Source organism: Eubalaena glacialis, chromosome 2, assembly GCF_028564815.1.
Source record: "Eubalaena glacialis isolate mEubGla1 chromosome 2, mEubGla1.1.hap2.+ XY, whole genome shotgun sequence".
In the NCBI taxonomy this organism is placed as follows: domain Eukaryota; kingdom Metazoa; phylum Chordata; class Mammalia; order Artiodactyla; family Balaenidae; genus Eubalaena; species Eubalaena glacialis.
This window is the reverse complement of record NC_083717.1, coordinates 13,902,089-13,928,619: the sequence shown is the minus strand read 5'-3', so window position 1 is coordinate 13,928,619 and position 26,531 is coordinate 13,902,089. Positions and strand designations below refer to the sequence as shown.

General features: G+C 33.7%; 1 protein-coding gene across 2 annotated transcripts in view; it reads right to left on the bottom strand.

Annotated features, from left to right (window-relative positions):
* The window catches only part of DNAJC1 (DnaJ heat shock protein family (Hsp40) member C1), a 200,909-nt gene that overhangs the window by 111,958 nt on the left and 62,420 nt on the right, over positions 1 to 26,531 (bottom strand). For both annotated transcript variants that reach the window (XM_061181597.1, XM_061181595.1), the window contains exons 2-6: positions 15,894 to 15,995; positions 15,349 to 15,395; positions 8,594 to 8,759; positions 7,617 to 7,714; positions 6,546 to 6,639 (exon numbers count right to left, since the gene is read on the bottom strand). In XM_061181597.1, coding sequence (XP_061037580.1) covers positions 6,546 to 6,639; positions 7,617 to 7,714; positions 8,594 to 8,759; positions 15,349 to 15,395; positions 15,894 to 15,995 — 507 coding nt within the window. The remainder of the gene's footprint in view (positions 1 to 6,545; positions 6,640 to 7,616; positions 7,715 to 8,593; positions 8,760 to 15,348; positions 15,396 to 15,893; positions 15,996 to 26,531) is intronic.

The window sequence follows — 26,531 nt, the reverse complement described above, 5'->3', positions numbered from 1 at the left end:
GAGTCTTAAACTTATTTTTCATCTACAAAATATGGAACTGATGAGACTATGCATCTCTAACATCCTACCTAACTAACATTTTGTGATTTTAAAATCTTTTCTACAAAACTCTATATTCTGCCTTCCGACCTCCGCATAATTGCATCTTATGGCCTCCTTTCAGAGGGTAGAAGGAATGGAATCTTTGTTATGTTGTGAGGCCTTTCCAGTTTTCCTGTATCCCTTTGTCCTTCCGTAGCAGTAGAGTTTCAGCCTTATAAAAATTCAGACGAGTTTTTCCAACCTTTTTCATTTGTTTACGTATTCCCTATGTAAAGTATGTTTGTATGCAAAATTTTTCAAAAAGTTATGTGAGTACTGAAAGTAAGCTTCCTCATCCCTTGGAAAATCCGTGTTTAACTCTGAGTAGAAGGGCAGGCAACTGAGCTTGCTACAAATGCCTCCTAGCCTTTTAGAAGCTTTTCTCCCTGCTAATTAGCTGTGAATGTTTTGTTTATTTGGTTTCTGTCCCAGCAAGCAGAAGCAAAGGGGCTAGAAATGAAGGGCCCTGACTGTAGAGAGGGTGACCTCCAGGCTTGTCCACAGTTGTAGTTTCCATGGAAGAAGGTTCTTGGGAGGGAGGATGCCTCCATTTATAAATAGTTGTATAAAGTACAGTATTCCATTTACTCTCTTAGGCAACTTTTATTTTAATTTTTTAAGGTAAAAGTCATAGCACTACAGAAAAGATTACTCTATTTTCTCAGCCACTGCTCCTCAGCAACCTATAAATCCTGATAGGGTGGAGATATGCATGCTGGAAATTTCCTACAATAATTTCTAGTCTAACTGTGTTCATATTAGATCAGCTTGGTAGTGAGAAAAGATGGGACTGGGACTTAACAATGAGAAAAGTTAACAACCTTAGGCAATGCACACCTAAAGGAGTTGTACATTTTATAAATTACATTACTGAGAAATGTAACATAGCAGGTAGAGAGAAATTTAAATGGTGAGTTCATAGAAAATCAAACAAACTGTCGAGCAAATAAATTCTGAATACTGAAGATCTTTTTCATCTCAGAAAATGTAGAGAACTATGAACTATGATTTAGGTTGGTAATCACTTGGGATATTTGGTACCTACTGATTTTGTATGAGAAATCAGTGGTGTTAACGACCTAAATTATCATGGGCCCAAATAAATGAAGCTCCAACACAAACAGGCAGTAACAAAAATAAAATAAGTTATAAGAGTTAAAATGAAAATATGCACATAGCATTGGTTATATTTCATCAGTTGTTTGCTACCCTCATGGCTATGAATATGTTTCAGAACATACATGGTCAATTAAAAAATATCCAAGAAGGGCATTTTGGAGGTCAGAAAAATTTCTTGGGGTTATAGGCTGAATATAGTCAACATGGAAGACTGGATTAGTCAGATTCCAAGAGATTGTGTACTCCCTTCAAACTATCGTGAAAAAAGAAACACTGGTAAGATATGAAAGTGTCACTAGGGCTATACTTTTAATGTTAAAATTAAATTTTAGCCTCAAAGCACACTATGCCCCTCCTGATATAGGCCAAGTTCCTTGTTATATTCTAATTCACATTCCATGTCTTCGGTTGATCATTCCACCTGCCGTTTTCGCTGTCTAAACACATTCTTCTCAAGTTTCCCAAGCTTCTCTGCACACGGTCATGCATTTTACTCCTCTCTAAAGTTCTCTCATCTCTCTATGGACACATCAATTTACAAACACTCTCCACATTCTTCTTCTATGGTTTCTCATTTGACTTTTTACTTCTCTGCCTATGTGGGTACATGAATGATATAGGGACATACATTTTGCTAAATATAGTAATATCCATACATCTTTCCCTTCAATATTTTCCAATCTAGGAAATGTTTGTTATTAACAACATCAAATATTTTACACATATCAAGTATAATCGTTTTCAGTTACTGGCCTCATTCTTCTAATCCACCAAATCTTATAATTCTTTCAATATATTTTTCAGAACAAAGGAAAGGAACAAAACCCAGTGCTGGAGGTAATAAAGACCTTCTCAAAAAGCAAGGGGAGCTATCAAAGAAATACTTCTACCTCTGCCCTGCTTGATCACAGAACCACTTTGAGTATTTTCTGCCCACTATGTACTTTAACTTTCTCATTCCTAACAATGTATACGTATCTTTGACAGACATGTGCGATGGAAACACTCTGCTGTCTCAATGTCCTTTAATAGATTTGTCAGATTTATCTATTGGAGTATAAATTCCTAAATGGCTATATTCAGAGTCTGAAGACCTGGGATATAGTCTTAGATGATAGCAATGGGCTATGTGGAATTTTCTTTTTTCTTTTTTTTTAAAAAGCAGTTGTACAATGTTTTCCTCAGGTTTCTTCCAGTCCTAACACGTATGATTACATGGGAGTTACTGTATCTATCAAATTATTTTTGTACACAAACTAGTACACAGAGTGGGTACTTCACTGTCAAGTGTCTATTCATCTTTCAAGACTCAATTCAAGTGGCTCCTCTTTTCAGTTTTCCTTGGTTATCCTTAATAGAGACAATCTTACTTCTCTGAACATCTACAGAAGTCATTGTTTATACTACATATATGAAGCTTATATACCATATTGTGTCCCAATTATTTTAATTCATGTGATATAACCTCTACCTGACTGTAAGGTCCAAGAAAGCATGTTCATCTCTATAGCCTCTTGTTCTGATACTGTGTTTAATAAATTTTTATTGAACCTGCTAAACTGTTTTTCTAAAAATATAACCAGAAGAAGTTTTATACATCAAATAACTACGATATAACTATTCTCATCTGTAATTTTTTTGGGAAAGGGATAGAAAAGAATTTAGGTAAAATAAGTAGGCAACAAGGAAATTTTCTTAGGGATCTTAGATACTAAGTAATAAACAGTGAACTCAGGAGCATAAGCTCAACCAGAACTGCCACTTTTTCAAATCCTACTGGATAACCAACATATATGCATGTGAAGTGTAATAAAGGAATGGGTATTTAGAGGAAGAGTGGGAGGAAAACAGTTGAAGATGAAGAGCTGTTGATATGACAAGGACAAAATTTGGGTACCAGTTCTGCTAGTGTGAGGCCATTTGCTGGAAGTCTCTGAATCTCCCACTTTTAGCTTGGATACTCCATCTTATCCAACAGCTGTCTGCTTACACAGAATATCTGCAGCTCAGTTTTAATGAACTTTCCATGAAATTCAAGGGACTCACACATGGAAGTAAAACTCCCTTAACTGATACCTATTTAACTAACTGTATGCTTATGTGAGCTGGTTGTATTAGCTCTTAAACCTATCTGTGTCAGTGATACATGTTATTGTAATTATACGATTCAATTAAATATTATATTAAAAAGATGAAAACTGAGTAGAAAATGACAGTTGTTTCTATGAAAACCAAGTGGATGCTTTGGAAAGCTCAATGAAAGAGTTGCTAAAAATGCTGTTAACTAGATGTAAATAAGTCGATGATGAAAGACTGAGTGACAGATATCATACAAATCTCTAAGGCTTACACAACTACATTGCTTCACAAGAGTATGGTTTAACTCTTCTTTAGAGAAATCAACTGGAAATTTGTCCTTAAAGAAACCAAGATGATAGGTATGGTTTACGCAAGAAAAAGGACTCCTACTTAAAAATAAAACAGTGGCCCTGTATCACAAGAGTGGTGAAGAAAATGTTGAAGGTCATGTGTATCATTTTTTTATATTGAGGGCTCTAGTAGGGCTCTTTTATCACCACTGTGCCAGTTACTAATCCAGACTGCTTTGGGTAAAAAGGGCTTCCTCTAAATTTCATAAATACCTTATTTAAGAAGATCTCATAGAAGTGTCACATGAAAATTGCAGTGTTGTAGATAAGGCATATGTATTCACATTACACGATTTTATGAATGATAAATTAATACAGAGGTCAAAGCAGATAAAAAAAAAGCAGACAATCTAATCTTAATAGCAACTATTCAGTATTGCTTTGCTGATGCTTATGAAAGTATAAGCTATATGTTTATCAGTCTAAGATACTTTCACTATTACAATTTGTATCAGAGTCTACTATATTACATTATTTTGTTAGTGAGCATGAGAAAAACTTTAAACTTCAAACTGATTCAACAGTTTAAGAAAGTTTCTGAAGAGGCTAAAACGTTTTTATAAAATTCCTTATTTTTGTAAGCTTTCTACAAATTGTGATGAGGCAAAACAATAACATGTAAATCTAAGCCATCTTAATATATTGATTCTGTTTTTGCAAATTACTCCAGGCTAACCAAGAAATATGTTAATTTTACCAAGTAAACTTTGTTTCAAATGACTTAGATTAAAATTACAAAGAAGTGTTTCAGACTGACATTTTATGTGATATTTTATTTATACTGCCTCATGACTATACTTTTAAATTCATCTACATTCTGGTTTGCCTATTGCACAGATTCTAAAGCCGGCAAAAAATAATCATTCTTTAAAAAATATAGGAAATCATGTCCTAAAATATTTTTCTGTCACATCTTCTCATAAATATACCAGTATGATAAATATACTTTCCCCTCTCTCTTATTAACTCTTACATACATAGCATACAAGGATTGTGGATTTTTATTCAAATAAACAACATAAAACTTCAAATAAACAACTTAAAAACAAAAGCTTTTAAATTACCAAAATACTTCAATTGTCTCTATTAACTATAAACAAAATATATGATTCTGTAAGCAATAACTGTTAAGATAAACTATTTTGACAAAAGAACTGGTAAATAATTTCTCAAAGGCTAGAAAGAAACACACTAGTAATTTTTAGTTCATTTTCCCTTCAAATATAAAATTTTTATTATTAGAGGAAAAAGAGGAATAAAGTACAGAAGTTGGAGTCATTCACTTCCTTAAACAATTAGGAAAAACAGCTGTTACGTGAAAAAAAGTGAGTAGAATTAAACAAATTGTCTGTCTCTCTTGCTCTTTGTATTTTCTGAAATGAAACATTTCCTCCAAAATTACAACTTCAAAGAATCTCAAAATTTGTACACCAAAACTATTATATGTTCTTTCAAATATTCTGTTTATGTGTTGGAAATCTTCTAACCAGATACAACAATTAAAATTAGCAAAGCAATAATAGAATATGTGTTGGTATGCTAAATATAAAAAAATAAGAAATTGCCACATAAATATGATATGTACATTCTATTGTTAGAGGAAGACTGACTAGCAACAGAAACTTTGATTACCAGTTTAAGACAAAATATCTTGACTCCTCTTAAAGTTGCAAATAAAATGGAAAGCTATATATATTTTTGCTTAATTATACCAATGCTTATGTAAAGTGTTTTTTTTTTCACACTATGTACTTAATTAAATGCTATTAAAATATGGTGACAAGCTATTTGAGCTCTGTTCTTTTTTACTGGATATGCCTTAAATGATTAAATTTTTATTGCTTTTATATCTGTCCTAAAGATAGTATTGCTGCAGCCACGTAGCACAGGGAGATCAGCTCGGTGCTTTGTGACCACCTAGAGGGGTGGGATAGGGAGGGTGGGAGGAAGACACAAGAGGGAGGAGATATGAGGATATGTGTATATGTATAGCTGATTCACTTTGTTATAAAGCAGAAACTAACACACCATTGGAAAGCAATTATACTCCAATAAAGATGTTAAAAAAAATGAAGTAAAAATTATAAAACTGAAACCATAAAAAAAATAATTTATCAAAAAGAAGATTTGACACATATATACAATGGAATATTACTCAGCCATAAAGAGAAATGAAATTGAGTTATCTGTAGTGAGGTGGATGGATCTAGAGTCTCTCATACAGAGTGAAGTAAGTCAGAAAGAGAAAAACAAATACCGTATGCTAACACATATATATGGAATCTAAAAAAAAAAAAAAAAGGTTCTCATGAACCTAGGGGCAGGACAGGAATAAAGATGCAGACATAGAGAATGGACTTGAGGCCATGGGGAGGGGGAAGGGTAAGCTGGGACGAAGTGAGAGAGTAGCACTGACATATATACATTACCAAATGTAAAATAGATAACTAGTGGGAAGCAGCTGCATCCCACGGGGAGATCAGCTCGATGCTTTGTGACCACATAGAGGGCTGGAATAGGGAGGGTGAGAGGGAGATGCAAGAGGGAGGGGATATGGGGATATATGTATACATATAGCTGATTCACTTTGTTATACAGCAGAAACTAACACACCATTGTAAAGCAATTATACTCCAATAAAGATGTTAAAAAAAAAAAAGATAGTATTGCTTTTTTCCTTTTTTTAGTGTCTTGGAATTCTAAGGTGTTATAAAAGCAGTTTAAGAGATAGTTATAGGAATAGATACCTAAATAAATTTTAGAACTATTCTAAATTAGGTTTATACTTATACTATTCATTCAATCATCATTAGGAAGCATCTACTGTATATTCAGCATTCAGACAGCAGGCATAAATTATTTCATGAATAATTAAAGTGAAAGCATCTAATATTATAAGAAAGAGGTACATTTTACCTGGATTAGATGAGGCAATGCTTTTAGTGTAAGGCAAAACCAAATTCCCAGCTTGCAGGGGAGCAAATCATGCCATTGTGGTTTCACCAGTAATCTAAAGGGAAAACAAAAAGCAAAAATATAGAAGCAAAATATAGAAAGAAAGCTGACAGACAAAATATTTTTATAATAATCATGAATTCTGTTTTGAATGGCTATTTCAACAAAGGAAGAAGTTTTTCAATGAAATATTTATGACAGTTATCACTTAATCTGACATATTCTATCATAAAATATATTAGTACAACAAATGCAATTATGTATAATAAGTAAGAGAATCTAGGCTAAGATTCTGGGGAAGGGGACTTGTAATCAAGTTATAAAGATAAAGAAACAAAAGCCCTGTTTCTAACCTGGACTTTTCATCAGTTTGGCAAAATGAATTCTTAGACCTTATGATTACTTCAGCGGTAAAAGACTAAACATCATCAGAGTGTCCCCAAGTGCTGACAAGCAGATATGAAGACTGTAGCATAAACAAACCAATACATAAAAATTAATGTCATTTGCAGTTCACTGAAGCATTACTCACTGATGTCATCAGAACAGAAGACAGGCAGAATAGTCTCTGATCTCCATCTCACATTGATCCAGTTCCTGCCCTGCTGTGTGAACTATTTAAACCCTTTATTTCTTCCTATGAATCAATAGAAGAAATGGTGGTATCTCTTTGAGTGTGCTGCATATCACTGTCTCTCTACATACTGTCACTCCTGAGCTAAACTCTACAGTGATAGACTCTTCTAGTAATACTCTGTTTCTAAAGTTCAGTACAAAATTTTCAAACAACAAGAATTCAGGGGTTTAATTATTTAAATATATATGAACACTCTACAAAGGGAAAAACCTGTAGAACTTTTGCTTAAGATTAGAATGTGTTTCATAAACTATGGCACATTATTAGTCTTTTATAAACTGAATACAGATGTAAATGTTAGCATATCTGAAATAGATATACATATGAAGTTGAATCACGTTAAAGACATATTTTAAAACAATTTTGAATTATAAAATGTTTTTATATGCTCCCACCTTTCATTTTTTTCTGAAGCACCAAGTTTTGATCCATCCACAGTCTTCCCGCCTGTCTTTTTTTTCTTTTCTCTCTTTTTTCTACTAAGCAGTTCATCCTTAATGTGGAAAAAATTATGGTTACAGGTTATCATTAACATGTACTCTTCAAATGTTATCAAGAGTCTTCTGTGAAGGGTAAACATTATAGAAGAACATTTATGCAAATGTATGTAGGGTCCAACATGATTAAGTAAAATCATCAATCTTTAACAATAACTGTTGCCATGGTAACCAGTCCTTAAACACACATGAAGTTCAGCACTGTCAGTCATGTGTATCTCCATAGCAATCAAAGTTTTCTAAGAAGAGAAGGCATTCAACTTACTTTTTCTCATTCATCCAACTTTAATAATGTCACTTCAAAAAGAATGAGTAAACAGATGCTAATTCATGAATACTGATAAATATGTTTATCTTTAGCATATAAATAAAAGCCCATAGCAGAATACACTATGTAGTAGTATATTAGGCTAAGAAAAATGTAATATTTTTTTAACCAACTGATCTCTGAAATTATAAAATTATACTCATTTCAAGTTTTACTGAGTTAAAAGCTTTTAAAATAATCATTCTTTATATAAGGGCCTGCGATGCAAAAATTTCTAAAATCATTTTACATAAAAAATATGTATATCTGGAAGGTGACAATTAAGAAAACATAGCTCTACCTTCTAATTTTCAGCTAGATATTTGAGCCTTCACAAAATTTTGTAACAAACTCAAATGCCACATTTTTAAAAAGAAACATATTTTCTTCTTATGTCATGGATTCTTGAAATAGAAACATATCAAATACTAAATGCTGAGTACAAAAAATATTAGGATAAGGAGTATATACAGAAAAGTTGAAATTTTTATCAGTTGAAAAAATAAATGTCTGAAATTCCATGTAAAATTAAGGAGGCTAGATCATTTGATTTATTACCAATACTTACCAGTTGTTTTTCCAGGTAGATTGACCAAACCACAGCATAATGACCCACTGTGAGAATAATGAACAAAAGTAATGCCAGCTCAGCATTGCTCATTTTTCTCACCCGCCTGTAGTAGAAAACAGGCTGTCGCCAATCTGGAAGTCCATTGATCAGAATATCATCATACCTACAGCAGCAAATATAACAGTTTTTCATAGGGAGTTTAAAATAAAAAAACAAAAAACTTTATTTGTACTTATACGTAAAAAGAGGAAAGAGAAAAGAATTTCTCCAGAAGAGATAACATTTATATAGATTATCAGCATTACAATGGCCTATAAATCAAAACATTGTATCCAATCACCGACAGCCTTCAAAAAGGCACACAGAGATCTGCTGTGGATCCCAGACCCTGTGTGTTTAAACCCCAGTGATGTGACTCCTGTAATGGCAGCTAGGCTGAAGGAGCCATAGAGGCTACCTCTCCACTGCAGGCTGCAGAGGGGCCCCGCCATGAAAGTCAGCAACAAGAGGAAGGCTCTCAATGGGAGAAAATCAAGATAAGAGCTCTATTTGCTACCATGAATTATATATTAATGGAATCAAAATCAGGATAAATTTTCTAGTCAGTGCTTTTATTTCCACCCCTTTACAAGGGTTCAAGGTTGAAATATTTATCATTTTATCAAAGCTTCTTAATGACATAAAGAGCCTATAAAATAAGCACTTTTTAATTTTATGTTGGTCACATTCCTTTAGAGAATAAAAAATTCCCAAATTAGGAGATGTGGAAACAACCAATTTCTTGATAAAACTGTTTATTTGTAAACATTTAAGTGGCAATTTCCTCATTTTTTGGCTTTGCTGAAAGGGAAGAACATAACAAATAACAGCTTTCCTAGTAATGCATTTTGAATCTGCTTTCTTTAGAATGAAATTTCAACTGAATTTAAATTTACCCGTCAGTTATTGAGGCAAATATTTTTAAGGTTAAAAATCAGGAATAACATTTATGATTGTAAAACTCAAAATGGTCACACACAAACAATGTTCAAAACACACAACCTGTTAATCTTAGTTCAACACAACTCATTAAATATTCTAATCACACTATTTCCAGAATTAAATCTTCACTGAAAGGCCTAATTTGGTGCAACACATTGACCAAAATATTTTAATTAAAAATATTCTGAGTTAGTCGCAGGCCTAATTACAGGAATAGAAATAGGGCCTATATTGTCAGGCAGGTCAGTAGAACTCAGTAGTAGGTTTTTCTCAAGTAAATTGACCGATCTAGGAATAATAGCGCAGCTGCTAAACTGCCAGTCTTGACATGTAAATCAATTTAAATGCAACAACTGCAGTAGCTACTTTGATAGTTATTAAATTGATACCTTGGAGATATGCTTAAAAAAATAAAGCAGAGGATTTATTACAGGCAACTTCCTTTTTCGGTACAAAAAATATTGGTTATAAATTCAAAATATATTTTATCAGGCTATCTAGAAAACGTGACTTTTAGGATCAACTTAGATTATTAATAATAATGGCAGATCAGAATAACCAATGTTCAAAGCAAAGGACATTAGTGGTACTAAACTCTTAAAGGCAGGCAAATTGTGTAGTATACAAGAATCTGCTAATTAAAATATGGTTGTGCAGTAGCTGGGCCAAAGTTTGATGTTAAATATTCTTTTTCAATATTTACATAGCAATTCTTGAACACTAATATCAAGACATAATAACACGATTTCATCAAAAGTTATCATTCCTGTCCTCGAAAATTTATCTTTAAATCTATTTCTGTAAAAACTGACTCATTTTAGATTAGAAATGGATTGGCAAAAAGGTTTCAAGTGGTATAATGCAAGATTACAACATTTGAATGAAGTCCAATGAATGAAGTCCTGAATTTATTCTGAATCTACATTCTACTTCAGATTTGTTGAGGAAAAAAGGCAGAATATAAAAATAATTATTTTCAGCTAATCTCTCCCATGAAATAACTTCAAGTAAAAAGTGTGGCTATTAATAAAGAACATCTAAGAAAGTGGCGACAATTCCCTAAGAGCATTGCTAAGTGTTAAATTTGTTTTAGATCTAAACTGTACTGGAAGAAAACCCAGCTGAGCTCATAGCTGCGAATCTCGTATCAAATATTTTATCACCATCACCTTTGAAATGCTATGTGTCTGTTAATAGCTACTATTTTCTACCCCACATATAAATTGTTAGTGCACAGCTAAATTCAAGATAGCAAAACCTTATGCACTGAACACATTAAACAAAACTAGATATTTACTAGGCTACGTCTGCCACTCTAAACAACAGTCTCCAAGGATTAAGCTTAGAATCAATGCTCTATTGATTTTACTATCAATGAACATTATGGCTCACACGACTGGCCATTTTAAGGGAAGATAGCTTCTATTATAGTTCACTTTTTAGAATATATGCTGTTAAAAGATAAATCACTGCTTTCCTGAAACACTGAAAAAATAAAGATATTTCTTAAAATATACACAGACATTATATTCATAAATTATTTAAGAAAAAAATGTTGTGTTGACAACACATAAAATTTAAAACATCACTGTTATGCCTTTTCTATATTTAACACATAACACTGTTAAAATAATTAAGCTCATACAAACTGCTCTTAACAATTTGTTAAAATCAGATTAAGAATGTACACATGTATGAATATTATAAGAAAATACAAAAGTAAATCTCTATGATGAAAATATCACTAATGTAAAAAATCATATGGAACTATTAATTAGAAATTAAAACATTGATCAATTCTACATATGGCCTAATACATGTTTACGTCATTTGATTTTCTTAAAATGCACATGATGAACATAATAATGGTTACATAATTATGTGAGTTCCATTCTATAGTCTGCAATTCATCAAATATTTTTAGCCTAATACAAACATTGGAAAGTAAATCTAAAAATGTTTAAATTACCAGAAGAAAAAAAAGTATGTAAATTAAAAATATTATTAGCATGCTTTGAAGAATAAAATAGTAACTATGAAATTAAAATAGAAAACATGTATATTATGAAAATGAATATTGAAATAATTCTAGCATTTGCCTAAATTGTGAATCTCCCATTGTAAAAAGTTAGAATTTTTAGCTTAAAAGAGTAACAACAACATCTATTTAGGTCACATATTGAAACTTAAGAATAAAAATTAATTGTACAAAGATCATAAACAGGAAACAAGCTTAAATTAATTGATCTTACTCTCCTTTATAAAATGTACATATGTGCCAAAAATTGTGGTACACAGCACTTTATATATTGTATATAATACGTGTCTTATAATATCTCCTAATTAGGGAAGGTACTAAGAAAGATTTCTTATTCTCAGGTTAATGTTTATTTTTATTCAAACACACCTGTAATCAAATTTACAATAAGGAGGTAATGGATTTGAAAAAGTTTCGCAGATTAAAGCTGAGAAAACTATACTTTTCATTGGATTTGTAAATAAAATGTGACTTTACTTAGTAAACTAAAAAAATACATTGAACTTTTACAAATATAGTACCATAAAATAGACAAAAAAATTTTAAGTTGCACAAGAGGGTTAGCAAAAGAATACTGGTAAAATTTTAAAATAGATTTTAAACAAAAGTAAATATACTAATATTACTAAAGCACAATCTAGTGTATATATGTAGTGATTAGGATCTACTCAGTACTTTATTCCAGCTACCACTCAGGGCACTTGGACAGAAATTTATGTCAGACATAGCTGAGCTGCTATTTCCTAAAATAAGCAAGTTACCTAAGGAGTTCAGAAGACTTCTATATTAATCTCCCTTACACGAACCAGGAAAACTTTTTTCATGCTATAGTCTATGCCTTTGGGAGGAAAAAAAAAGCTTAAAAGTTTATTCACAATTATACTCCTAGGAATCTACCTGAGAGAAATGAAAAATATCCATTCACACAGACTTGTGTGTGATAATTCACAGCAGCGTTGTTCATCATAGCCAAAAAGTGGAGACGACCTCAATGTCTATCAGTTGGTGGATGGATAAACAAAAGTGGAATGTGGAATACTATTCAGCAATAAAAAAGAATGAACTACTGGTATATGCTACAATATGGATGTACCTCAAAAACATTTTGATAATGGAAAGAAGTCAGATGCAAAAGACTACATATTAGATGATTTCATTAATATGAAGTGTCCAGAAAAAACCACATTTATAGACACATAAAGGAGATCAGTGATTGCCTGGGGCTGGGATCAGAATGGGAAACGCCTGCAAATGGACTTGAGGGAATGTTTTGAGGTGACAGAAATGGTCTAACACTGGTTGTGGTTTGCACAACTCTGTAACTTTACTGAAAATCATGGAATTGTACACTTAAAATAGGTATTTTTACTAAAAATCATGGAATTGTACACTTAAAATAGGTAACGTTTATGGTATGCAAATTATACCTAAATAAGGCTATTTAAAAAAATAAAATTTGCCTATTCCTTAAAAAAAAAAAAAAGGTTACCCAGTTTGTTATTTTATCTATTTCAATGCTATTCCCTTTTCTACCAAAATTTTTAAAATGCACCTGATTTCAGTGAAAATACAATTATTTGTAAGGGAACTAAATAGATAAAAATGTCTACAACAATTTTCCAAATTACAAATTCATGGAAGGTTACACATTACTTATTTAATGAATATTTATAATAAATAATTGTGATACCAAAGAGCATTTTTAAATATCAGTATAAGACAATCTTCTTTCAGAAGATAAAACTATGTTTTCTTTTTTTCTAAAGGAATTATAAACATTAGATAATTGTCTGTAGAGGTGCATTTCTCCTATATGTTTAAATACTCATAGGTCACCAGGCCTCAGGCGCAAGCTTTAGAGGAATGATTCTCAGCTTGATTAGCTAAGACTTTTGCCTCAAGGAAAACCAGTTACCAAAGAGTTACTTGTGCCTCAAGGGGTATAAATACTACAGCTGTTTGTGTAACTGTCAGATCCATTTTTTTCTACTAACACTCTACAATAAATGCAAAGGGAACTAATCCTAAAAAGAAAATGTTAGATGAGTCTATGTTAATGAAGAAACAATTTTTACATGAGAAGTGATTTGTTCTGAAAAGATATAAATAATTTCGGTAATTGGAAGAAATTGTTACAAAGTTTACTGACTTTTAAAATAACAACAAACAAAAAGGCAAAATCTGATGCCAAAGATGTAGAGAGACTAAATAAAGCTATCTTTACAGACACGTTCTTGATGTGTGAAACAAAACTAGGGGCTCAGTGAGAGAAACCAACTAGAAAATATGCACAGAATGACCAACACTTCTTTCAACACACTCGTAGGACTCTTTCAACACTATGGATTATCTCAAACCAGAGGAATGTCTGCTATGGTATCTGGACCAATGCCAGCCCCTTATTATAAAGCAAAGAACTCTTCAAGAGAATATCCTGAGTCCTTGCTTTGCAACCTGACAAACCGAGGTATTCAAATTAAAGAGTTAAGATGAGAACCAAGAGTGGTAGCTGACATTGTAGGATACAGAATAATTCCAGGTAATACATTTGAAGAAAGATTCAGAAGGTCACATTGCATACTTTTTTGGATTGTCTTTAAGATATATTAGCCTCCATAGAGAGATACAGATATTTAGGCTGGCTTTAGCCTAAAATCTCAAATACCTACTTTTTGCTTTAAAGGTACTCTTACTGTAAAGCACTATTTTCAAACTACAGATTGTAGCTCACTAGTATCTCCTGAAATCAACTTAGTGGACCACAATCAGCATTGTTTTTAAAAAGAAAGAAGACTGGTCTAGACTAGCCTAGAATAGAAAACATCAGTCTGTTTCACACACAATAAGAAGTGTTTTGTCAAATTTTTGTTTCAGTTGTGTCTGTGTGTGTGTGTGTGTGTGTGTGTGTGTGTCCTGAGGCATGATGCAAAATGTATTTCTTACCGTGGGTCTGACTTAAAAAAACTCTGAAACCGGTCACAGTAGTGTCTACCTTCCACACATTCGGAAGAGCAGAGGAAGGGGGTCTCTCTGCAATCTCCTCTTAAGTCACTAGCATATAAACCACTGTATAAATACATTACTACTCTGCTGAAAGAGGCCCAGAGAAGTCTCAGAGTGAGGTGGCTGCCTCTTCTCTGACGTTCGACCCTAAACACAGAATCACTGGAGCAGAGGAAGGGAAGGGATGGAGGCCAAAGAAATAGGAGAAAGAAGCAAATATTTTTCTTCTACTCCTATCTTCTACAGACTTATACAAGTCTGTTCTCTCACTCACAAATTGGCTTTATTATTTTGAGGATGAGGAAACACCAAGAAATGGTAATAACTTGAATATCACTAATCGCCTAATTGCAAAACATTTAAGAAATAGGGGGGGGGGGGGAAAGCCCCCCAAGCGCAGATAGGAGCAATTACTGATATATCAAAAATGAATAGGCATTTGTTTGAAGTCAAGTGGAATTTTATTTCCCAGAGCATAGATACTCAACGTTAAAAATATTAGCTAATGAAGCCATGATCCTGAAGTCTGTAAGTACTGAATCAACCTAGTGAATATTTTCAATAGAAATTAACTCTCCTATAAACATACGTTTTAAAAACAATGCACATCTTGAAAGGAACGAAAATAAAATACTAACTTATAATAAAATGTTTAACGAGACAATTCTCTCCTTTATAAACTGAGACATCAAAGTATAACATCTTAATTCAAAAGCAGATGAACACTCACCTCTGCCTTCGTTCATCATCCTTTAAAACTTCATAAATGGCCACCAACTAAAACAGAAGCATTACTTTAAAAATAATCTCAACTATAGGAAATCACTTAGGGAGACGAACACACTATAATTCACATGCAAAAACCCCAGGCACTCATATATACAATGAACAGATAAAATCTTAATTATAAGTAACATTTTACGGTTTTGGTAGCACCTTAAGAGGTTAAAAAAGGCTTGATACCAAAATAAATCTTTTTGAAAGATGCAAAACTAATAATTATCTTAACATGTGATTTTTAAAAGCAAAAACTGTAATTTAGACAAGAAAATTATGACAATTATGACCCCCAAGAATTTAGAGATTCTAATATAAAAAAATGTTGGTAAAAGCATATTTTGTAAAAAACTGAATAAATACGTACACATTATATTTCTAAACTACAATCTCATTTTAAATGGAAATATTCTACGTGTAGGTTACTGTTTCTACCATAAACATTTATTTATAAATTATCACAAAAATACATATACAATAACAGCATATTTCACTTACTTGTCTAAACTGAGTTTCTGCATTTTCATCTTTATTCTTGTCTGGATGCAAAGTTAGTGAAAGCTTACGATATGCTTTTCTAATGTCTGCAGATGAAGCATCCTGGGGGGGTGGGGGGAGGGGAAAAACACAAAGCAAACTTTGTCAGTAAAAGAAATTCCCAGAACCTTGTTAAGATCTGAGAAGACAGCCAACCAAGTGCAGGACCCCAGGCAATGTAATTTGAGCAATCAGTCTAACAACCAGGCTATGCAACTAGCCTGACCCACATGACTGAACAATTATTCAATCTAATTTGGCTCTCCTCTTAACTTTTCATTACCATACATTCATTTAAAGAAGACAGTATTTGGCAAAACTTTTCAAACACTTGCCTTCCTAAAATTAACCAATAAATCTTTTTCAGTAATTAAGAGATCAAAAAGAAACAAATTAAAAATTAATACATCCGTGTGCCTTCAAGGAAGGTCTTTATTTATCTGAGAATCCTAAAGCCAATGTCTGAAGCCCAGGCTTACCATATGTGGTTCCTTCATTGCTATTTATATTGAACTTACCATGAAGCAACAACCTATGGAATCTCAATTTCACATGTCAAAAAGTATGCCTATTTGAAGGCAGTTAACTTTGCATTTACCCAAAATAATTATAATTAGAAATAGTTATGTATATTGTCATTAACTTTTATTTTTAGTACTTTATAAGTTATTTTCAATGCTGTCCAGTTTCCATAGCAGAAATAAATTCGCCCACTATTTATGTATTACTAACATAGTTTAAATATATTTTAAAAGGTCATGATAGTTGAGGAAGAGTACTTTGGATTAAGTGGATATTAAAATTGAATTTTATGTAATCCCGTGTGTACATGTAAACTCAGAGAACATCATTTTACATGGCCAGTAAAAAATACATGACAATAACAAAGAACACACTGTTAAGTTGGGTATAAAACTTGATCTCCACTATATTTAAAAGTTACTGCAAAAACTAACATTCATAGTGGGGCAAAATGAGGATAAAGTTGCTTATTAAATTTTATCTTGTTTTTTAGCTGAGTATTTGTTCAATTAATTCCTAAAACTGATTTACTAAGAAGTTCAAATGACTAAAAAAACAAAACATAACAAAAGTCTGTGTACCTGGGACTAAATAGCTGTTAAAGAAACAGAGGTGGAAAGAGGCAAAGTGAGACTACAATTGGTCTGTCAAGCTCTCTTTTATAAACCAATACTTTCACTACCAATTTTCTGGGGCTTATTGCTCCAGGCAATCACTCTACTTTAAAGTTTCAACTGAGGTGTGAATATTTTTCTGACTTGTGGAGGGCTGAGGAGCTATAAAATTAGCAGAGTAAGTTTCTCAGGTAATATGGTTATAATTTCCATTCTCATTTGCTCAATGGAATTGATGCGTTCCTTATACTTAAATGATAGGTAGCATGTAGCAGAAAAGGATGATTATTTACTGAAACTCTGTGATGGAGATTTTGTTGAGCAAAGAGGTCAAGTGTGAAATGAATTCTCATTCTCTAATTGGGACTTTAATCTTAGATTTTATTAAATTGGGACTCTATCACAGAGAAATTCCAAAAGTAGATTTCTTACAAAATAAGAGTGTATGAATTTGCTTATGTTACGAAATTAATACATGCTCATTATGGAACATTTATGACTTACTTAACAGTCACCTAAGACATTTCCCTCCTTCCAGTCTTGGCAAGCTGACCCCAATCCTCCATTTTTCTGCCGCAGTATATACCGTAAGGGTAAATGTGGCCAGATGGCTCTCCTATTTCAAACCCTTCAGTAATGCCCAAGAACCTTCATCATCTGTCTTTTCCAGTCTTTTTAGCTTTATATCCCACTATCCTGGTCCATCCTCCTTGTCCCCCAAACCATCACACGATACGATGCTGTTCTCCAACTTTATGTTTTTGTTTTGCATCCAGCTGTAGATACAGACAGTTCTCTTCTGACTTAGGAATGGGCCTCTCAGGCTACACAGAAATACTGCCTGACTATTTTCCTCTTGAGAATCTGCCCAGTAGGTTTATTTCACTAATAAGTGGAAAGAACTTATTAGTTTCATGCTAAGTGGACAGAACTGAAAAACTCAGAGGTTTTCCTATCTAAAAGACATGCTCTAGACAAGTTGCACCTCAAACTAGCTTATGTATGTATTAAATTTTAGTTAATTACTTAATGAATCTTATTTTATCCTCATAACAAAGCTATAAGTATTTTTACTGATGAGGTAAGTGAGGCAAAAAGAAGTAATTTGCTCAAGTTCATACTACTGGCAAATAGAGGAAAACAGAATTCAAACCCAGAAAATATTGCATCAGAATCATAGCTCTCTATGTGGATTCTTTAGATTCAGTTAGTAGATTTCATCTGAGCCACTTCACAAGGGCTACAGCTTTTGGGAAGGCAGTGAGAACAACTGCTACAATCCTACTGAGCTGATAAACTATGTGGAAAACATCCACATAACTACAATGGAATATGGTCAACTGCAGTTTTAAAGGTAAAGATCCTGATATATGTTGGCTTTTACGGCACATTTTACATCGTATTTCTACTAGAGACCTGAATGTTAGAACATTCATCTCACATACACAGTGAATTAGATGTTTTATCTCTCTGGCTTTCAGAGAAAAATTTTTGATAGGACTATGGGTGAACTGGCCATCTTTAACACTGTTGACATCAGGAGATCTACAGGGTTCAACTGCCAGAATTCTTTTCCTTCTAAATGTGATATGGTTTTTTGGCAAGCTGGGCATGAATTATCATAATACTTGGATGACCTCTGTAAAGAAGAGATATATGGTCATTCTTTTTGTTTTTTTGGGGGGGGGGGCTGTGCCGCACAGCATGTGGGATCTTAGTTCCCTGACCAGGGATCGAACCCACGCCCCCTGCATTGGAAGTGCAGAGTCTTAACCACTGGACCACCAGGGAAGTCCCTGGTCATTCTTTATTAAACAAAAACAAAAAAACACAACAACAACCTATGAAAATAATATGTTTGTCAAAATTGAAAAAAATGTGATGAGACATCAATGAAAGTGGCAGAGTAGGGAACTCCAAGGGCCTGTCCCTGAAGAGAAACAGCAAATAACCTGGCAAAACCTGTCAGAATCAACTTTATCTGAACTCTTCAAACTAGTCAAAGGATTCCAGCAATCAGTCAAGTACTTAGTCAAGCAAAAGGTAGATAATTTGCAGTAAGGGTCCTGAGGATGCCAATCTGAGTTACTGGTATGGGTTCCTAGTGTTAGAGTAAGCAAAGTGGACTTTGTCCTCCAAGAACTGTGGCTGCTTGTTCTGGCCTGTCTTTTGGTTCCCTGACAGACTGTGTAAAGGGCTTACCTTTATTTTACCAAGCTCAGATCTCTCCCAGTAGAGAGGCAACTGTTCAGGACATTTGTCAAAAACATTTAACAGCAAATTTATCAGCAGGTGCCAAATGAGGCAAGGGATGGCAGCTGGGGTAAACAACAGACACATCAAAAAGCTTAGGAGGAAAAACTGGGAAGTGAGATGCTTTGGGGAATATGGGATTTGAAATGCTCCCACCAGAAAACCCACATGTGTGTGCCCAAGGCAGAGTAGCTGCTCAGAAACACCTGAGACGGCCCTAAATTCTCACTTCTGGCTGAGCTTTAGGCTGTATACAAGCAGCAGGTGAAGTCTAAGGATGAGTTGTAAACTGCCTAGCTGAGTGTTGAAGGCATGCCCCAACATATACACAGGACCCACTGCCAAAGATTTTGAGGTTTTTTTGTTTGTTTGTTTGTTTCTGGTCCCAAACCTTTAAGGAAATCTCTGCTGAATCATTAGCTGACCCCTAAGCTAATCAAACAGATGTCAGTGGCCACACGTGGCAAAGAATATACACTTTATAAATTAGTTCAGAAAAATCACTAGACAAACAACACCAACCACAGGCAGCAAAAAACAAACAAACAAGCAAACAAAAACCTGATGAGGTAAAATAATCTAATTACCACATTATATATTCAAAATGTCCAGTACTCATTAAAAATTATAAAGGATGCAAAGAAACAAGAAAGTATGGCCCACACACACAGAAAAAAGGAATTAACAGAAATTGTCCCTGATGAAGACCAGACACTGGATTTACTGGAGAAAGACTTAGATCAACTGTTTTAAATATGCTCAAGAGCATGTATAAAGAACTAATAGAGGGCTTCCCTGGTGGTGCAGTGGTTGAGAATCTGCCTGCCAATGCAGGGGACACGGGTTCGAGCCCTGGTCTGGGAAGATCCCACATGCCGCGGAGCAACTAGGCCCGTGAGCCACAACTACTGAGCCTGCGCGTCTGGAGCCTGTGCTCCGCAACAAGAGAGGCTGCGATAATGAGAGGCCCGCGCACCGCGATGAAGAGTGGCCCCCGCTTGCCACAACTAGAGAAAGCCCTCGCACAGAAACGAAGACTCAACACAGCCAAAAAAAAAAAAAAAGTTACACTGTGTATAGCGGTACTGTTTAAAAAAAAAAAAAAAAAAAGAACTAACAAGAAAGAACAAGAATGATGTCTCACCAAATTAAGAATATCAACAGAGACATAAAATTTTAAAAGGAACTAAAGAAAAATTCTGGACTTGAAAAATACAATAACTGAAATTTAAAAAATCACTAGAGGGGCTCAAAAGCAGATTTGAGCAGGTAGAAGAAAAAAATCTATGAACTTGAAGATAGGTCAATTGAGATTTTCCAATAAGAGGAGCAAAAAGAAGAAAAAAAATGAAGAAAAATGAACAGAGCCTAAGAGATCTGTGGGACACCACCAAGTATACCAACAAACATTTAATAAGAGACCAAGAGGGAGAATAGAGAAAAGGGCAAAAAAACCCCAAAAAACTGAAAACTTCTAAAATTTGATAAAAGACATGAATATACACATCCAAGAAATCTCAACAAATCCTAAGTAGGGTAAACACAAAGAAATCCACACCTAGAAACATTCCACTCAAACTGTTCAAAGACACAGAGAGTCCTAAGAACAGCAGAGTGACTCATTACGTACAAGGAATTCTCAAAAACATTAACAGCTAATTTCTCATCAGAAGCCATGGTGGCCAGAAGTTAATGGAATGACATATTCAAAGTGCTTTAAAAAATCTGTTAAGCAAGAATTCTATATCCAGCAAAACTATTCCTCAAAAAAGAAAGAGAAATTAAGATATTCCAATTAAACAAAAGATAAGAATTCATTTCTAGTAGACTTGCTCTACAAAAAGTGCTGCAGAGAGTCCTTCAGGCTGAAAGAAAAAAATACCAGGGAGTAACTCAATTCATACAAAGAAATAAAGAACACTGATAAAGATAACTATATAGATAAATATAAAAGTCAATATTCATGTATCTCTAGTTAGTAACTCCAATTTTTTATATGATTTAAAAGACAACTATTAAAGCAATAATAAATGTCTTAAATAATAAATGTCTATGTCTCAAATAAAATGATAATATAGATCTATGTCTATGTGCATACATGTATAAAGATGTAATCTGTGACAATAACTATATAAGGAAGGGGAACAGAGCTATACAGGAGCCAAATTTTTTATATGATTGAAACTAACTTGCTATTAATTCAAACTAGATTTCTATAAATTAACATGTTAATTGTAATCTCCATGGCAAACACTAAGAAAATAAAGATCTACTGTAAAAGAAACAAAAAGCAAATCAAATAGTACACTAAGAATACTGTGAACAATTGTATGCCAATTAGGAAACCCAGATGAAATAGACAAATTTCCAGAAACACACAAACTGACTCATGAAGAAACGGAAAAAATGAATAGACCTATAACAAGTAAAGAGATTGATCAGTTAATAAAAACCAAAAAAACCCGAAGTCCTAAAAAGAAAAGCCCAAAACCTCAAAACCAGATGACTTTCACTACTGAATTCTGTCAAACATTTGAAGAAATCACAATCCTCTTTAAACTCTTCCAAAACACAGAGGAGGAAGGATACCAAAACCAGAAGAACACCTCAAGAAAGAAAACTATAGATCAATATTCCTTATGAATACAGATGCAAAAATTCCTCACCAAACTTCTAGTAAACTGAATCCAGCTGCATATAAAAAGGATTACATACCATGACCAAGTGAGATTTATCCCATGAATGCAAGGGTGTTTCAGTGCATGAAAACCAATCAATATATCATATTAATTAAATGAAGAACAAAAAACCACAGAGTCATCTCAACTGATGCAGAAAAAGCATATCCAACACCATTTAATAACAAAACACTCAACAAACTAGGACTAGAGGGAAACTTTCTCAAGTTGATAAAGGGCATCTATGAAAAACCCACAGGTAACCTCCTACCTAAATGGTGAAGTCTGAAACCTTTTCCCCAAGATCAGTAGTAAGAGGGATATCTGTTCTGGCCTGAGCAATTAGTCAAGAAAAAGAAATAAAAGGCATCCAAATTAGAATGGAAGAATTAATACTCTCTCTATTCACAGATGACATGATCCTATATGTGGTAAATCCTAAAGCATCACAGAACAAGTATTAGAGCTAAGATGTAAATGTATTAAGCTGTAGGATACAAGATCAATATATAAAGATCAGCTGTATTTCTACATACTAGCAATTAAATATCCAAAAATGAAACTAAGAAAACAAATCCTTGACAATAGCATCAAAATGAATAAAATACTTTGGAATAAGTTTAACAAAAGAAGTGTAACATCTGTACACTATGAACTATAAAACATTGCTGAAAGAAATGAAAGAAGGTCTTAATAAACGGAGAGGCATCTATGTTCATGGACTGGAAGACAATATTAAAATGGCAATAATTCGCAAGTTGATCCACAGATTCAATGCAATCCCTATCAAAATCCCACCTGGCATTTTGCAGAAATTTACACGCTTATCCTAAAATTCATAGGGAAATGCCAGGGACCCAGAATAGCTACAATACCCTGAAAACAAAGTTGGAAGATTCATATGTCCTGATTTCAAAACTTACTACAAAGCTATAGTCATCAAGACAGTGTGGTCATGACATATGGATAGACATACAGCTCAATACAAGAATTCAGAATCCAAAAATAAACCTATTCATCTATGGTCAAATTGATTTTCAACAAGGGTGCCAACATCATTCAATAGAGAAAGAACAGTCTTTTCAACAAATGATGTTGAGATAACTGGATATCCACATGCAAAAAAAAAAAAGAAAGAAAGAAGTTGGACCCTTATCTCACACGATATAAAAAAACTAACTTGAAATAAATCAAAGTCCCAAATATAAGAGGTAAAACTATAAGACTCTTAGAAGAAAACACAGAGGTAAATCTATACAACCTTGGATTTTTACAATGGATTCTTAGCTATGATATTAAAAGAACAGGCAACAAAAGAAAAAATATACAAATTGTACTTAATCAGAATTTAAAACTTTGCAGCCACTGTGCAAGTTCGGTGGTTCCTTAAAAAAATAAACACAGAGTTACCATATAACCTTTTAATTATATTCCTAGGTATTTATTGAAGAGAATGAAAACTGGTGTTCAAACAAAAGCTTGTACACAAACGTCCACAGCAATACTATTCACAATAGCCAAAAAGTAGAAACAACCCAACATCCACTAACTGATGAATGGATAAACAAAATGTGGTATAGGTATATCAATACAATGAATATTACTCAGACATAAAAGGAATGAAGTACTGATATATGCTACAACATGAATGAATCTTGAAAACCTGATGCTAAATGAGAAAAGCAGACACAGAAAGCCATGTATTTCATGACTCCATTTTAACTGTCCATTTGTCCTTTATGGACAAATCTATTGATGCTGAAAGCAAATCAGTAGTTCTCAGGGGCTGGGGAGAGAGGGGAATGAGGAGTGGCTGCTTAATACACACAGAGTTTCTTTTCGGGGTGCTGAAAATGTCCTGGAATTAGGTGATGGCTGAACAACATTGTGAATACACTAGAGATCATGGAATTGTACACCTAAAATGGTTAAAATGGTGAATTTTACGTTTCATGAATATCTCAATTTTTAAAAATTGAAAACAATGCAGAATTATCTTTATTGCACACTATGTGCTAGGCGCCATTGTAGCCACAATATATGTTAATTCCCTTGATTTTTACAACCCTTGGTGATAGGTATAATTATTCTTTATTTTAGTGAGGAAACTGGGGCTTAAACTAAGGCTTAGTGATCTGCCAAAATGTTAGATAGATACTAGGTAGCAGAAATTTCCTGACAGAAATTTAGTCTCACCTCCCATGCTACCTCTTCTAGAATTAAAGACTATTTTCTGCATATCCTATGGCCACTCCTTGATTATCTTCTAATGTAAGTTAAGCTATATACATCAAAATGGAGCCAGCTATCTCTGGGAGTCTGAAAAGCAGGATTAGTAGTGATCTGATATAGCTCAACCCAGAGATGTTTAAAATGTATGGATTGTTCCCAGTGAACACTCTTCTAGAGGTAGATACATTAATCTAAATGAAAAACTTATCTAATTTACTTTTGAACAGATCTGGTAAGGATGTTAGATGTGGGACAAATCTCAGAGAAATTTTACTCGTATTCTAGATTATATTAGAGTTAGCCCCTTTCCACTTACTATGATGCTTAGGATGAAGATGGGCTTGAAAATAACTAAGCCACTTACTAGCTATGTGATTTTGGACAATTTACCTACTCTAAGTCTCAAGTTCTCATCTATAAAATGGAAATAATAATGTTACAACACCTAAATATATATACATATAGGTAAATATATATACACACATACATATATGTACATAATGTGCTTATTATAGTATCTGGCACATAGCAGTGCTGAGTAAATGAAAACTGTTATAATATGTAGGCTAGAAAGTCACTATTTCTCTTTCATTTTAACACTTAGCAAACCTGACTTGTAGTTTATTTGGATTTGTGCTTCAGACCGTGAGTACTAAGGAATTGAGAAGAGTAAAATGAATTTGTATGGTTTTTATTTATTGATTTGACAATATTTATTGAGTACCTACTACTTACCACCATTGAGGACACAGTAGTGAACAAAATAAACCCAATCTATCCTCATAAAAGCTTTGCAAGGTAAGAACACTGAAAATTCTGTCTTAGGTGGTCCAAGAGGGGTTTCTTATTTTACTTTATATCAGGGATTGGCAAACATTTTCTGTAAAGGGCCAGATAGAAAATACTGGAGGCTTTGCAGGCAAAAAAGTCTCTGCTGCAATTATTCAGCTCTGCCACTGTAGTGAGAAAGCAGCCACAGACCACACATAAACAAATGGGTGTGGTGGTGATCCAGTGAAATTTTATTTTCAACAACAGTTAGTGTCTGGTTTTGGCCCATGGAGTGTAGTTTGTTGACCCCTGATTTATATCAGTGGAGTGCCAATAATCTAAAACTCATTCTATTTACAGTGTCTTTGTAAATTTGAGACGCACCTTTTTTTAGGTCTGCCAGGTGGTTAACAAAACAAAAATGAGAAGACCTTATCCAGAATCTGACCAAAGTAAACTGTTCCCTTTTTAAAAAAATTTAATTTTATTTATTTTTTTAAACAGCATGTTCTTATTATTCATCCATTTTATATACATCAGTGTATACACGTCAATCCCAATCGCCCAATTCAGCACACCACCACCCACACCCCCCGCGGCTTTCCCCGCGTAGTGTCCATGTTTGTTCTCTACATCTGTGCCTCAATTTCTGCCCTGCAAACTGGTTCATCTGTACCATTTTTCTAGATTCCACATATATGCGTTAATATACGATATTTGTTTTTCTCTTTCTGACTTACTTCACTCTGTATGACAATCTCTAGATCTATCCACGTCTCAACAAATGACCCAATTTCATTCCTTTTTATGGCTGAGTAATATTCCATTGTATATATGTACCACATCTTCTTTATCCATTCGTCTGTCAATGGGCATTTAGGTTGCTTCCATGACCTGGCTATTGTAAATAGTGCTGCAATGAACATTGGGGTGCATGTGTCTTTTTGAATTATGGTTTTCTCTGGGTATATGCCCAGTAGTGGGATTGCTGGGTCATACGGTAATTCTATTTTTAGTTTTTTAAGGAACCTCCATACTGTTCTCCATAGTGGCTGGATCAATTTACATTCCCACCAACAGTGCAAGAGGGTTCCCTTTTCTCCACACCCTCTCCAGCATTTGTTGCTTGTAGATTTTCTGATGATGCCCATTCTAACTGGTGTGAGGTGATACCTCATTGTAGTTTTGATTTGCATTTCTCTAATAATTAGTGATGTTGAGCAGCTTTTCATGTGCTTCTTGGCCATCTGTATGTCTTCTTTGGAGAAAGGTCTGCATAGGTCTTCTGCCCATTTTTGGATTGGGTTGTTTGTTTCTTTAATATTGAGCTGCATGAGCTGTTTATATATTTTGGAGATTACTCCTTTGTCCATTGATTCGTTTGCAAATATTTTCTCCCATTCTGAGGGTTGTCTTTTCGTCTTGTTTATGGTTTCCTTTGCTGTGCAAAAGCTTTTAAGTTTCATTAGGTCCCATTTGTTTATTTTTGTTTTTATTTCCATTACTCTAGGAGGTGGATCAAAAAAGAT